Genomic DNA, 15,090 nt, shown 5'->3' on the forward strand with positions numbered 1-15,090 from the left:
CTCTATCAACCATTTGTTTTCTTTCCTTTCCTTTGTTTTTGGGCAGCCAGGAGTGTCCGAGGAACATCACACATATTCCACCTGGGGGTGGTGGGGGCTGTTAGCTTATACTTTGCCTTCAGCTTGCCTTATGCTCCCTCATCAGTCATAATGTTTCTTCCTAGCAAGGGAGTGGGGCTCCCTGGCATTATCAAAAAAGAATGTGGGAGTGCCTGGGTGGCTAAGTCCATTAAGTGTCCAGCTCCAGCTCAGGTCTGATCTCACAGTTCGTGGGTTCAAGTCCCACATCAGGCTCTGTTCTGACAGCTCAGAGCCTGGATCTGCATTGGATTCTGTGTGTCTCTCTCTCTGCCCCTCCCCTGCTCATGCTCTCTCTCTCTCTCTGAAAAATAAATTTTTAATGTGAAAAAAATTATGTCTCCCCATATGCATCCCAGAGGCTGAGAGAAAAATTTAGTCATAAGTTTTCCAGAGATGCTTCCAATCATGCTGCATTAGAATAGTTGGCTAGAAGTGGAAAGAAGGACAGAAAAGGTGACTCTGATGTCAGGAAGGAAATCAATTGGTTTTCCTTCTATATCCAGAGGTATGTGAGACTCTGGGTTTCCAATATATAGTTGGTTTGGGGGAGCCACTGTAAAGAGCCCCAGGCCCCATCTGTTCCTTTCAGGGACACTGGTTATCTGAGCCCTGGCAGATTGAGATCCCCGAGGGCATTAAGATCTCCAGAAATTGTCTCCACACAAGGGGCATTGCATACTGGGTTTTGATTTCAGTTGTCCCCTCTGAGAACATTCTCGTTTCCAGTGCCTTGAATGGCCACATAAATGGCACTTAGTGCCAGGACCTCGGGAAGTCTGGTCTGAAATAATACCTAAGCCTTCAACTAGGCCTTAGATTTTTTTCTTAGGCCTCCTTTCCTGTTCCTTATTCTCCTCTTGATCTTGGTTGTAATATACTCATAAGTGCTCATAAGAACACCTCTAGGGTCCCTTCTGGGCCAACAGCCAAATTTTTGCAGCTTTCTCCAAATATCTTGGGCCAACTGAATGGCAAATTTGTCCTTTAGCATCATCTCAGCCTCAGAGGGTATCAGAGGAGATAGCCCTCTACTGAGAGCCTCCTTTAACCTTTCCAGGAAAGTCACCAGGCTCTCATTCTGTGTCTGTAGAATACTGGCTAATTTAGCATTAAGGGCTTAAACTTAGACCTCCTTAATTTCTCCAAAACACAGGCTTGGAAGTGGCAGCGATACCATTACCCAATGGGATTATTATAGTCCCAATTAGGATCTTGGGATGGAACTGCCTGGGCTCCAGTAGGGAACTGGAAGTCCCCTCCCTATAGGACCTCCAGTCCCATCTCTAGATCTCTCAGCTGCTGCAGAACACCATGCTTCTCATTGAGTCTGATTCAACAAAAGCATTATATCTTTCCATGTTAAAACATACATGAATATTCTGAAAAGCCTCTATATACTTACCTGGATCATCAGAAAATTTACCTAGACATCCTTTTATCCAACTTAAATCTTGTAATGAAAAAGGTACTTGTAATCTTATAGTGGTACCTCCTTGAGTTTCTCCTTCCAGCACCCTAGCTTCTTGTAGAGGAAACATGCCTGTTACACTATGGGGAGGGCCTGGATAAGGTGGGCAGCAGGGAGCAGAAGTGCTCATTTTTAAGTCTGGATATATGGATCAAGGACCCAAGGAAGAGGAGGTTGAGGTGGAAGACTTCCCTTCCTTCTTCGCTAAGGTCGGCTTTGGGTACAGGCTCTTGTTTCCCCTCCTGATTGCTAGACTTTGGAAAAGGTTACCAGTAAGGATTGACCTTACACTGCTTACAAATGTCTTGATTTTTTTAAGGCCCCAAAACAATGTGTATAAGGGATTCCTCCCACCCCCCATTTCCCCTCATGTTTGCAAAACAAGTCCAATTGTAGGATAGTATTGAGATTTCCCTGTGGCTGCCAGGCCAATTTGTATTGGGGCCACGCCTTGGTACAAAAGAAAAGGAGTCCCTTTTTCTTTAGGGTTTGTAGATCAAAATCATCTCAATTTTTTATTGGTCTTGGTTGGGGAATTGTCCATTTCTAAGAAAAAGAGGAAAAGACAACCCTTATCTCAATTCCTTATGGTGGGCCAGAAGCCTCATCTCCTGACCCTCATTTTGGTTGGCTATGTGACTGGCAGCCAAAAAGTCCTGTTAGTCTCTCAAGGTGCTGGGAGTAGTCACTTTTATCCAGACTTGACCCTACCTCTGAAAGCTGACCTTGTCTTCCCCAATTTCTCACCCCTCTCTGCTGCCTATGGGACTTTGGGGGTATTGACTACAATCAAGCAAGACTCCCCTGGTTGTAGAGGATGGAATAATTTTATCTTGGCCCAACAGGGATTTGAAAACCTTTTCTTTGTAAGGATAATATCGGCCACTGAGTGGGGCTAAAAGGGCCACATCAAGGTCTATTCCCTTGCCTTTTTCAGCAATGCCCACATAAATATGTTCTAGCCACATGGGTGTCCATTTAAAAAAATTTTTTTGGGGGGGGGAATGCAAGCTGGTGTAGCCACTCTGGAAAACAGTATGGAGGTTCCTCAAAAAACTAAAAATAGAACTACCTACGACCTAGCAATTGCACTACTAGGCATTTATCCCTGGGATACAGGTGTGCTGTTTCGAAGGGACACATGCACCCCCGTGTTTATAGCAGCACTATCAACAATAGCCAAAGTATGGAAAGAGCCCAAATGTCCATCAATGGATGAATGGATAATGAAAATGTGGTATATATATACAATGGAGCATTACTCAGCAATCAAAAAAATACAATCTTACCATTTGCAACTACATGGATGGAACTAGAGGGTATTATGCTAAGTGAAATTGGTCAAAGACAAAAATCATATGACCTCACTCATATGAGGACTTTAAGAGACAAAACAGATGAACATAAAGGAAGGGAAACAAAAATAATATAAAAACAGGGAGGGGGACAAAACAGAAGAGACTCATAAATATGAAGAACAGAGGGTTACTGGAGGGGTGTGGGAGGGGGGATGGGCTAAATGGGTAGGGGTACTAAGGAATTTACCTCTGAAATCATTGTTGCACTATATGCTAATTTGGATATAAATTTTTAAAAATAAAAAAAAATGTTTTTTATGTTTTTGAGAGAGAGAGAAAGAGAGCATGAGCAGGGGAGGAGCAGAGAGAGAGGGAGACACAGAATCCAAGTGGGTTCCAGGTTCTGAGCTGTCAGCACACAGCCTGATGCAGTGCTCAAATTCATGGACTGTGACATCATGACCTGAGCTGAAGTCAGATGCTCAACCGACTAAGCCACCCAGCCGCCCCGCAAAAATTCTTAAATGTTTATTTTTGAGAGAGAGCGTGAGTAGGGTAGGGTCAGAGAGAGAGGGAGACACAGAACCCGATGCAGGCTCCAGGATCTGAACTGTCAGCACAGAGCCTGATGTGGGGCTCGAACCCACAAACTGCAAGATCATGACGCTCAACAAGACACCAAGTCACCCCTACTTTAAAGTATCTAGATTTATACAAGTCAGCATACACTTTGCTAAGTGTAGCAAAATGGCTCCCATGTATCTCGGTAAAATCCCTATATATCATAGTCATCAATTCCTCTGCCTTGCAGAAGCAACACAAATGCCAGCAGCGAGGGTATCACCACCATTTTCCCAGCCTTTGGAAGAAAGGATGAGCAATTTTAATCTTATACCAGTGTACCTTTAAAATCCATTCATTTATGGGGCACCTGGGTGGTTCAGTTGGTTGGGCGGCCAACTTCAGCTCAGGTTATGATCTCACGGTTCGTGAGTTCAAGCCTCGCATCGGGCTCTGTGCTGACAGCTTGGAGCCTGGAGCCTGCTTTGGATTCTGTGTCTCCCTCTCTGCTCCTTCCCTGCTCACTCTCTCTCTCAAAAATAAAGATTAAAAAAAATAAAAATAAATAAAATCCACTCATTTTAACCTTAGTCTATCCTAATCACACATAAAATTCCTTTCCAAAGATTTTCCTTCATCAACCTTCTACAATGTTCCTTTGTATTCAGATTTTGTCCCAAGCCATTTCTCCCATTCAGGACAAAATTACCTTTTTTTTTTTTACCTTCAACAAAAATATATTTCCATTTCTTATATCTTTCTTACACATCTACTTCTCTACAGAGTTGCTTTACTTATTTCCATCAGTCTTAACTACAGTTAGCAGAATTTTAACTCTTAGAAACTTTAGTCTCCATGTGAAAACTAAGTAGTTACCAGTTGTGAACCATTCGTCAGAATTCTTTAGATGGCAAATTTATGAACCTATTAAGCACAAAGCATGTTTACAAACAGACCCAAATAGCCTTAGTTTCTCTGCAATAAGAAGTTAAAAGCATAAACTGAGGTTTAGTAATCAGTGCTTTAGCATTTTATCTCATTAGATATCCAACAATATCTAATTTGACCTTCAGTAAACCTAGGTAGTAAAACAAATATATTAAGGCATTAAGGTAACCATATGTTCCTCAAAGAAGGTCATGCTCTGCATGTTTCAGATGTCTATCAGTGGGCTGCAAGCTGTAAGATTTATTGAAGCTACATTTCTCTTGCCCTTGTTTTCCTCATCATCCCCCACTCCAGGGGGTTCTCTATTTCCCCTTTCCTTTCATTTTCTCCACAGTAGTTACCATAATCTTTGCCTTCTATTTTTTTCTCTCCTCATCCCTCTTTACAAATCTTTCGAATCTCCCTGAGCAATTCTATCTGCTCTTCATTCCATGTATCCATCTTTTTTAACCTTCTGGCAATATGAGGCCAACTTCTAGTTACAAAATTAACCTTCAAGAGACCTTGCCCCACTAGGTCCTCCAGATATAGGCCTGAATACTTCCTCATTTGATCCCTAAGCCTCTGTAAGAAAGCAGTTGGGGTTTCCTCTTTCTCTTGCTGTATCTTTTTTTTTTCAATATAAGAAATTTATTGTCAAATTGGTTTCCATACAACACCCAGTGCTCATCCCAAAAGGTGCCCTCCTCAATACCCATCATACACCCTCCCCTCCCTCCCACCCCCCATCAACCCTCAGTTTGTTCTCAGTTTTTAAGTCTCTTATGCTTTGGCTCTCTCCCACTCTAACCTCTTTCTTTTTTTTTTTCCTTCCCCTCCTGCATGGGTTTCTATGAAGTTTCTCAGGATCCACATAAGAGTGAAAACATATGGTATCTGTCTTTCTCTGTATGCCTTATTTCACTTAGCATCACACTCTCCAGTTCCATCCACGTTGCTACAAAGGGCCATATTTCGTTCTTTCTCATTGCCATGTAGTACTCCTCTCTTGCTGTATCTCAAAAGCCTTGGAAACATTCTGATATCTTGGAGTAGATTTGATCCTTTTGATTATTCCTGATCCTTTTGATTATTAGCTCTCTTAAACCCTGCATCCTAACCCTGTCCCCGGGATCAATGTCCCAATCAACCCTGTCCCATTGTCTACGTTGGGAAACTTTTGTTCACTCTGGCTGAGAAAACAAGCTTCATATTTAATGCTGACTCAATACATGAGTTATGTTCCACCTGTGTCCACTTAAAAGTCAGTCAATTGTCAGCTTTTACCGGTGGGGGAATCTGAAGTGGGAGGTCCAAGTGAGTGCTCTTCACTCCTTAACATCAAGGGTGGGAGGAGGAGCCAATGGTGCCAGAGACAGAGAGGAGGGTATAGAATCAGTTATGCAGGCTGCACCGTAGGTGTGCAGAAACGAGGAGGAGGAGGGGAAGGCAGAAGAGATGAGGTGCTAGCAGAAGGCAGAGAAAGAAGATTCCTGGTTCTAAACCTCGTCAGCTCAGAGGAGCAGGTGCCAATGTTTTTTTCCACCTAAGTGGAAATATGGAGTCTGTATCAGGCTGGAGAAGATAGGGAATTTCCCTGAAACAAAAGGAAGGAGTTTCAGCAGCTGCTTGGGAATATTCCTTAAAGTCTCTCCCCTGAGGTAGACTAACCAATTAGCTCTAATTATCATAGTCATTAACCCAGGAAATGAATGAGGAAGAAACCCCCACATACAGCTAGAGTCTATTAGGAAGGAGGAACAGTGAGAGTGTCAGAGTCCCCTTCATTAGGAATGGCCTGTTTCCTCCGGCAACCTGGGTTTATTTGGAGGAGGCCTATTTAGACAATCATCCAATATATCAGGAGGGAGTTTACTAGCCAAACACATTTGGGTAAACACATTCTGCAAGAGGCCCTCAATTCTGGATCCTTATTTAGGGTCATGAAAGCCTGGACACAGGGTACCTCCATTTGTCCTGTTTGTCCATTTGTCCTATTTCTTGCAGAGGAGATCTGATGGATTATATTAAAATTTAATGTCCCATTAATGGGCCATTTTTCCTCATCTCCTAATGAGTATCGAGGCCAGGCAGTAATATAAAAGATCCTTTTTTTTTTTTTCTTAGATCTTGCAATCTGAATTGATTCCAGGGGGGGGATAAAAGGCATCCCAAGGGAGAGTCCTTGGGGACTGAAGAAGATCCCATGTTTCCTCAGTCTCAGTCCTTACAGTCATGGTTTTGAAATAGAAACCTGAGATCTCTCTCATTTTACTCTTGAAAACATAGGGAGAGCTCTTGATAACCAGCAGAGAGCATAGTTAGTCCCTTTCCTCCCTTGTACTGGAACTTTTGTCATTCACATGAAGTACCACAACCATATACCCAGTCTTCTGCTGAGCCAAATGGGCCAAAAAACAGTCATTGAATTGGGTCTTTAGTCCAAGCAATGCAGTAGAGTTTGATTATTTTAGGTTTGTCCTTGTTCCTTGTACAAGGAGCATCCTCCCAGTACTCTGGGGACTATGTGGAGGAATCTGACGAGACCCCACCTCTTTCTGGGTGTCTCTTCCCTTATCCCTAGGCCTAGAATTTTTGTTCCCCATCCTCAACTAGGTTAGTTCTTGCTTCTGAGTTTCCCTGGGGTGCTCAACCACTCTCAATGGAGGTTTCTTACACTCTCCAGGACTCGCTTTGTCTGTCTCCAGCCGTTTCCCTCCATTCCCCTCTTGGGAGAACGAAACTGCAGATGGAGACTCTACATTCACTTCGTATGTAGGATAGATCTCAGTCACAAATAGCCTCCAAAGATTTCCTGACCCCCAAGCAGTACTTAGTCTAATTTTCCTATCTTGGACCATGCACAGAATTACCAGGTCGCTGTGGTACCTGTCTTTTACCCTTCCCCCAGCATCACTTCTTCTGTCTCCAAAGGTAAAAAGTCTCGAGCTCCATGGATCCTGCAGAGGCCAGGGGTCCTCCCATGGAAAGGCCATCCAAACCAGGGTGGGACGTGTCTCCCCTTTCTCAGAACTTGGACCCCGAAGGTTGAGGTGAATACTGGACAAGCCCCTAAATTGTGAGAAATAGGCCCACCAACCCAATCAAAGGAGGGATGCGGAGACTTGGAGCACAGTGAAGTGAGGATTTAATCAACATTCTTGAGAAAGTTAGTGTCTGACCGGAAGGCACACTCAGGGCAGTTATAGCAATTTATCTCCTAACATGCAAGTCCCTTCTCTGGCTCCTCATTGGCTGAGTACTACAGAGGTTATAGCCTTACCTAGACATCCCCTACACCCTTAAGGCAAGAAGTAGTCTGATTGGAACAAATGTACATTCCCTGAGGTGTCACAGAGACTTTTAGTCTCTCTTCCCTTTGTTCTTTGGCACATGCAACCTGTGAAAAAAAGCTCACAAAATGGAAAGGGGGGAAAAAAAAACAGGAAGTGAAGTGTCTAAAGGTTTGGGACTCCATTGTGGTGGTGGTGGGGAGGTATTCATACATTTTTCCAATAAGTTGTAAACCTAACAAGACAGCACAGCTTTTATTTGTTATTTCTGAATTATTTCCCTTACTTCTCACATATTCTATATGTTTATGTACTGTGTATCTGTACTTTGTACATAATAGAGTAAGAATCAATTTTCACTTCCGTTGGGTGTGATACTGCATTCACTGAGAATGCATAGTTTAATGAATTCTTATTTCAACATCTTATAACACTTGAAATTGTCTTGTACATAAATGTTTACTACATATGATTTAGTTTATAATAGAATCTTACAGAACTTATTAAATGAATTACTTAAATTTAGCCATTAATCGTAATTCCTCAACATATTCTATACTTTCAGTATAGAGTGAGCACAGATACTACCTCAATCTGCCATTAGTTCACATTATCAAAAGCAACATTTTTAGGCAACTTTTTGTAAAGAATAGTTTCATTTCATAATAAGTCAAGGTTAAAGAGTAGAATGGAATAGTTCACAGACTTTATTTTTAGTAGCATGTATGATGCTGCTGGATTTGGTTTTAGTGGTGTGTTTCCAAAGCCATATGGCAGTTACTCCCTATCATGGTCTTGTCCCTTCCTGCTAGGTTGCAGGTGACCTAGACTCAGACCTACTGAGCCAGGTGTGTGCACTGGGATAAGTAAAGTACCTTGCCCAAACAAGGGCATAGGGTCACAAAATGAGAGAGCATAAGGTAAGCTGACACCCCACAAACACCCCCCCCACCATATGTGTGATATTTCTCAGGCACTCCTGGCTGCCCAAGATCAAAGGAAAGTAAAGAAAACAAATGGTTAACTGATAGAGATCACAGTCATACAGGACATGAATCTCCATGAGTTTACAAATATCTTAGTAAATTATAAGAAAAAGGCAATCTTATCAATAGCCTTATCTCCAGAAACCTGTAGACTCAAGTTACCTGGAGCCCCAACATCACCCTCTCCTCCGTAGTGATATGGGGAACAAAGGCAAGAAGGAAATGGCAGGTAAAATTAAATTTCCTTAGAACCTGCAGCCCATTGACAAATACTTGAGGTAAATACAGAGTACAACATTTCTCTAGGAACCCCCTACTGTCTTAGTGTTAACGCTTTGCTAGAGGGAAAAATATCCTTAGCCTGACAATAGCTAGGCCTCCAGTATCCTGTGATTCTTTTTTAGCATATGAAAATCTCTTTGGAAACTTCCCCTTGCCTTTACCTCCCCCAACTCCCAGGTATATAATCAGTCTCTCCTCACTGTCCCGGGGCAGTTCTTTCTGCCCATGGGTCCTGTCCTCATGCTTTAATAAAATCATGTTTAAAAAAAATTTTTTTTTAAGTTTATTTATTTATTTTGAGAGAGACAGAGACAAGGTGAGTAGGGGAGGGGCAGAGAGAAAAAGGAGAGAGAAAATCTCACGCAGGCTCTGGGCTGCTAGCGTGGAGCCTGATGAAACCAGCAAGATCATAACTCATGAAACTCATGAAACTCATCATAACTCATGAAACCAGCAAGATCATAACCTGACCCCAAACCAAGAGTTGGACGCTTAACCAATGGACCCACCAGGCACCCCAACAGAATCACTTTTTTGCACCAAAGATGTCTCAAGAATTCTTTCTTGGCCATTGGCTCCAGACCCCCATCACTCCAAAACCTTATCAACAACACTAAATGAATGAACACAATTAAGTTTTATTAGTTTGATTTCTGTAACCTTTAAATCATACCTTACAAATTAGACTGTCACAACTGGATTTAGTAGAAGCAGAGGAATCAAGTTCACTATTTTCTGAAACACTGACACAAAAAAAGGAACAATGACTTAGAAAAGGTTATTCATAAAAGACCATCAGAAAAATCCCTAAACAAAAGCTAAATAAGCATTAAGTTTAATTCTAATTGGTAGTGGATTTTATTACAATGAGCTGGTATTAGTTTCTTAAGTCCATAAATCTTTCCCCAAACATGACTGATCCTTTGCTAAGGAATATATGGATGAACTCAGCAGCATTTTGACATAGCTAGTTGTTGGAACATTCCATAGAAAAATGCAAAATAATTCTGTAAGAACATGATGGCAACAATTAGCAGCTAATATTCTCAGACTTTCTAATTACCAAAGGCATATACAATTTTAGTCTAGAAAAATAATTTTATAAAATTAAGCTTTTACATTGAAAAGTACCCCCTTTAACAGGCACAGAGATACTGAAAAATAGTCACTAAAAATCTTACTAAATAGTTTATGGAAAGAAAAACATGCCCTTATAGTTATTAAATGCAGTCAGTACTGGGACTCTTCAAAAACATGATGTACATGTCCTCAGCTGCTGGCCAGGGACTGGTGGATAGGTGGCTGAAAACAGCGAACATGCTCCACAGGTGTGCTTTCTCCATCACCAGACTTCAAGTACTTGTCCAAGATAGTAATTATCTCATCATTTAGGATCTGGAACTTGCGAATTCTCTCCACCATTTTCTTCAATGGCTGCAACAGTTAAAATTAGGATGTTTTATTATTAAAACATGTACATTTATTCTTCATGTCTCAAAATGTCAGAATTTTCACATTTTCTCAAAAATTATAGCAAACTACTAGCACACATCTCTGTAATGTACCTATTGGACAATGAATGTATTTTGCATTTAAATACATTTGTCTATTGGTTTCATACTACTGATGGTAGATTTACTTTTACAACTTAGACCTATTCATTCAACACACAGGTATTAAGAACCTACTGTGTGCTAAAAATTGGTGATGTAAAGATGAAGATAATATGGTCAGTGGGGAAAGACCAGTAATCTAATACAAGTTTTAGATTTCCAGTTATTATAGACAGGATACTTTGATAGATCCTCCTGCTTTAATAATAAAAGACACACACACACACACACACACACACACAGAGACACACAGACACACACATGCACACACACACACACAGGAAGAAACTTTAAAAAGCACTGCAGGTTTTGTCTATGCAGGAAGTAAAGCAGAAGCCAGGACCTCCTCAGGGACAGATGCCACCAGCAGCAGTGAGATGAGGAGATGGCCTGGGCTGTAAGCAAGCTGGGCTACACCTGAAGACTCCCCATGAAGCCAGGACCCTCTAATTAGGCTAATGTGGCCCCAAGTTGGTAACAGCCTGTGGAGATGAGAAGCAAATAAATATCTTGGGAGAAAAGCAATCCAAATTAAGTTCAATTGGACAAGAGCTGGCAAATAAAAAACCCTAACACACAAAACATTTCAGAATTTGAGATAACCTTTGAGGCCTCACATACTAGAATTAAAAAATATAATACATCAAATGTGTAAAAAAAAAAAAAAGGGAAAAATTCAGTGAAGAAGATAAAATGATCAATTACCACCAAGATTTGAACTAAATCAAACTTGTAAGTATGTATGTATGTATGTATGTATGTATGTGTGTATATATGTAGGCATCACACATGTATGTATGTATATATGTACGTACATAGGATTCACACTCAGTGTGGAGCCCAATGCTGCGCTTGAACTCATGACCCTGAGATCAAGTCAGGTGCTTAACCGATTGAACCACCCAGGCATCCTCCGAATCAAAAATTTAAAAATAAACTACTATTTCTCAAAACTAAAAACAGCAGATTAGACACAGCTGAATGAATTAGATAACTGAATAAAGTACTCTGGGAACAGCCCAGAGAGACAAGAAAATGGGAGATACGGAAGGTAGAGTAGCCCCTCAAAGACGTCCATGCCTGAATCCCCAGAACCTATGAAACTGTTACCTTTCATGGCAAAAGAGACTGTAAATGTAGTTAAGATTAGACTTTAAAATGGGGAAACTACCCTGGATTTTCTAGGTGAATCCAACCTAACCATATGAGCAGAGAACTTCCTTCAGGTAGAGGCAGGAGATATAGCAGAAAGGAAAGTTGATAGATTGGAAGCATGGGAGGGACTTGACCCGCCTTGGCTGGAGGGGTTCATGTGGAAAGTAGAAGGATGTAGGCCAATGGGCAGTAAAGAAATGGGGACCTTGGTCCTCTAACTGCAAGAGACTGCAACCAGCCAACCACCTGAATGAGCCTGGAAGCAGATTCATCCCCAGAGGCTCCAGAAAGGAACACAGTGCTACAGACACACTAATTTTGGCCTTGAGATGATAAATAAAGTCAGTTGAGTCATTCTGTACCCAGACTTCTGACCCACAGAACTGTGAGAGAATGGGTGTTGCTTTAAACCACTAAGCCTGTGGAAATCTGTTGTGGATTTGGAACCTAATTAGAAAACTAACAGGATAAGGGATATGGAAACCAGAAGAATATCTAACAAGTAAGTAACTGCAGTCCTAAAAGAAAATAGAATGGAAGAAAACTAAAATATTTGAAAAGATAATGGCTGAGTATTTTCTAGAATTACAAAGAATCCATAAAATGACAAAGGGAAAAAGGCCTAAAGAGCAGTCATAACAAAGAAATCAAACAAAACAAAACAAAACAAACCACACACATTTTGACTATAACAAAGGAAGCCAGAAACTGGAATAATACGCCAATAATCTAAAAATGCAGATTCTATAAGGCTGTATAATATGAAGCAGATCTAAGTACCCTAAAAAGAGAAAGAAAATGGAATAATTACTATTTGAATTGCCTGACTGCTTTACTTAGCAAGTATATTTAGATTCATTTTGGAAAAGAAAGCTTCAGTTGGTGTCACCTTATGTATTGGGATGAAAAACATTCCCAGAAAAATAACTTTTAGTAAATATTTTGTGAAACTTCCACATAGTGGAAGATTCTCTTCCACATACCACATTTTTGATAATCTCATCTTTGCCATCATGTTTCTGGACTTTAAGTAGATGGTAGCAGAAATCCAGGACAGCAAAGCGCCGCTGTTGCCCAAGAAGTACAATGATCATACAGCCAGCCCAGTGGAGCCCGTCGCCAAAGCACTGCCTAGAAATAAGAAGCAACAAGGACAACAAGCAATCAACAAACAATTATAAAGTCTTTTACAACTCTGTGTCCAGAATTCAATGACCAAGGGATCTACTGGGAACAAGCCAGGAAGGGAACGCCAAGCAGCAGATGACGTGTCCTTTTTGGTAAAAGTCTCTTTTGAGTTCCTTTGGCACGCTGTTTCCTAACCTTCTTTCAGATCACAGACCCTCCAAGAACAATGATTCTATGAAGCTGTGGATACCCCCATCTAGAAAATGCACAGTTAAGAAAACTTAACTTACCTAAGTTTCCATGGGTTCAGAGAACACCTAGAAACTTCACCCCGAGTCACCTCCTGAGCGTTAAGAACTTCCACTTAAATAGCTTTAAAGCAACTTGAAAAACTTCTAGTCCACTTCCAGAGGAATGTAGTCTTCTATGTGAGCCTAACACCAGCTTGTTCCCACTTTCCCCATCCACTGAGTACACTTACTCGACTGTAAACTCGTGTGTTCCCACAGGAATGCAGTAGACAAACTGCATGGCACTCCAAAGTCTGTGAAACTCAACACACTCATCCACATGCATGACTCCATTGCTGGGCAAAGGCCCACGCCAGATAGGGTCGTCCAGAAAGGTCCGGATCCGAGTCAGGATGACTTCAAACATAGATAGGCCACAGCAGAGACGTTCCTTTGTCAGCAAGTCCCCCTCTCTCGCTATTGCAATTTGCTGCAGAAAGGATGGAATGTTATGAGCCATGGCAGGCTCACTGCTGAAACCAAACTACCCAGATTTATTTCTGACTTACTTGAAAACTATCCTAATTTGCAGAAGAGGACTTCTAGAAATAAGCATCAGCAACATAAATATGTCAGCTATTACATATATGTCTTACTAGATTAAATATACTTCAGTCTAGGAGAACTGTCTACTATAGCTGTTCTTAACTGGGAGTGATTTTGCCTTCAGAAGACATGTGGCAATGTGTGGAGACATTTTTGATTGTCACAGCTTGGGGTGAGGTGAATGGCATCTAGTCAGCAGAGGTCAGGGATACTGTGTTCTAAAAAGTTTTTTCTTAAATTTTATTCCAATGTAGTTAACAGACAGTGTCATATTAGTTTCAGGTATACAATATAGTGATTCAACTATTGCACTCAGTGCTCATCAAGAAACTTACTTTTTTTAAGTGTATTTATTTATTTTTGAGAGAGAAAGCGGGAGAAACAGAGAGAGAGCACGAATGGGGAGCAGGGGAGGGGCAGAGACAGACAAGGAGACACAGAATCCGAAACAGGCTCCAGGCTCCCAGCTGTCAGCACAGAGCCTAATGAGGGGTTCAGACTCACAAGGCTCAGCCTAAGTAAGGTGCTCAACTGACTGAGCCATCCAGGTGTCCTCAGAAAAGTGTTTTATTCTTAATCCCCTTCACCTATTTCACCCACCTTCCCTCTAACAACCATCAGTTTGTTCTCTGCAGTTGGGTTTTGTAAATTCCACATATGAGTGAAATCACATTGTATTTGCCTTTCTCTGACTAGCTTATTTCACTTACATTATACTCTAGCTCCATCCATATTGTTGCAAATGGCAAGATTTCATTTCTTGATGGTTGAATGACATTCCACTGTGTTTATATTTATGTGTGTGTATATATATATATATATATATACATACATACATACATATACATGTATATGTATATATGTATACATGCACACATACACACCCCATATCTTCTTTATCCATTCATTTATCAATGGACATGTGGGCTGTTTCCATAACTTGCTTTTTTTAAGTAATATCGCAATAAAAATGGGTGCGTTTAACTTTTCAAATTAGTGTTTTTGTATTCCTTGGGTAAATACCCAGTAGTGTGATTACTGGATCCTAGATATAGTTCTATCTATCTATCTATCTATCTATCTATCTATCTATTTATTTAATTTAATGAGGAACCTCCATACTGTTTTCCAAAGTGGACCCACCAGTTTGCATTGCCACCAACAGTGCAAGAAAGTTCCTTTTTCTCAACATCCTCGCCAACACTTATTGTTTCTTGTGTTTAGGCTTTCAGCTATTATGAGAGGTGTGAGATGATATCTCATTGTAGTTTTGATTTGCATTTCCTGATGATGAATGAGTGATGTTATCTCCTCATGTGTCTATTGGCCATCTGGATGTCTTCTTTGGAGAAATATCTGTTTAAGTCTTCTGCGCATTTTTAATTGGATTTGGTTTTTTAGTGTCAGTTGTATATTTCCTTATATATATTGGATATATATATAAAGTTCTTTATATATATTG

At 40.8% G+C, this 15,090-nt stretch overlaps 1 protein-coding gene across 5 annotated transcripts in view; it reads right to left on the reverse strand.

Moving 5' to 3' along the window:
- Positions 1-10,165: 10,165 nt before the first annotated feature.
- Positions 10,166-15,090, reverse strand: part of CYFIP1 (cytoplasmic FMR1 interacting protein 1) — a 133,493-nt gene continuing 128,568 nt past the window's right edge. For 2 of the 5 annotated variants that reach the window (XM_040493896.1, XM_040493897.1), the window contains exons 29-31: positions 13,274-13,512; positions 12,648-12,795; positions 10,166-10,330 (exon numbers count right to left, since the gene is read on the reverse strand). In XM_040493896.1, the coding sequence (XP_040349830.1) occupies positions 10,166-10,330; positions 12,648-12,795; positions 13,274-13,512 (552 nt within the window). Of the gene's footprint in view, positions 10,331-10,852; positions 10,992-12,647; positions 12,796-13,273; positions 13,513-15,090 lie in introns of all 5 variants that reach the window. The other 3 variants (XR_005796291.1, XR_005796292.1, XM_040493898.1) reach the window with 3 other exon arrangements.

Source organism: Herpailurus yagouaroundi, unplaced genomic scaffold, assembly GCF_014898765.1.
Source record: "Herpailurus yagouaroundi ecotype Mexico unplaced genomic scaffold, PumYag 185, whole genome shotgun sequence".
In the NCBI taxonomy this organism is placed as follows: domain Eukaryota; kingdom Metazoa; phylum Chordata; class Mammalia; order Carnivora; family Felidae; genus Herpailurus; species Herpailurus yagouaroundi.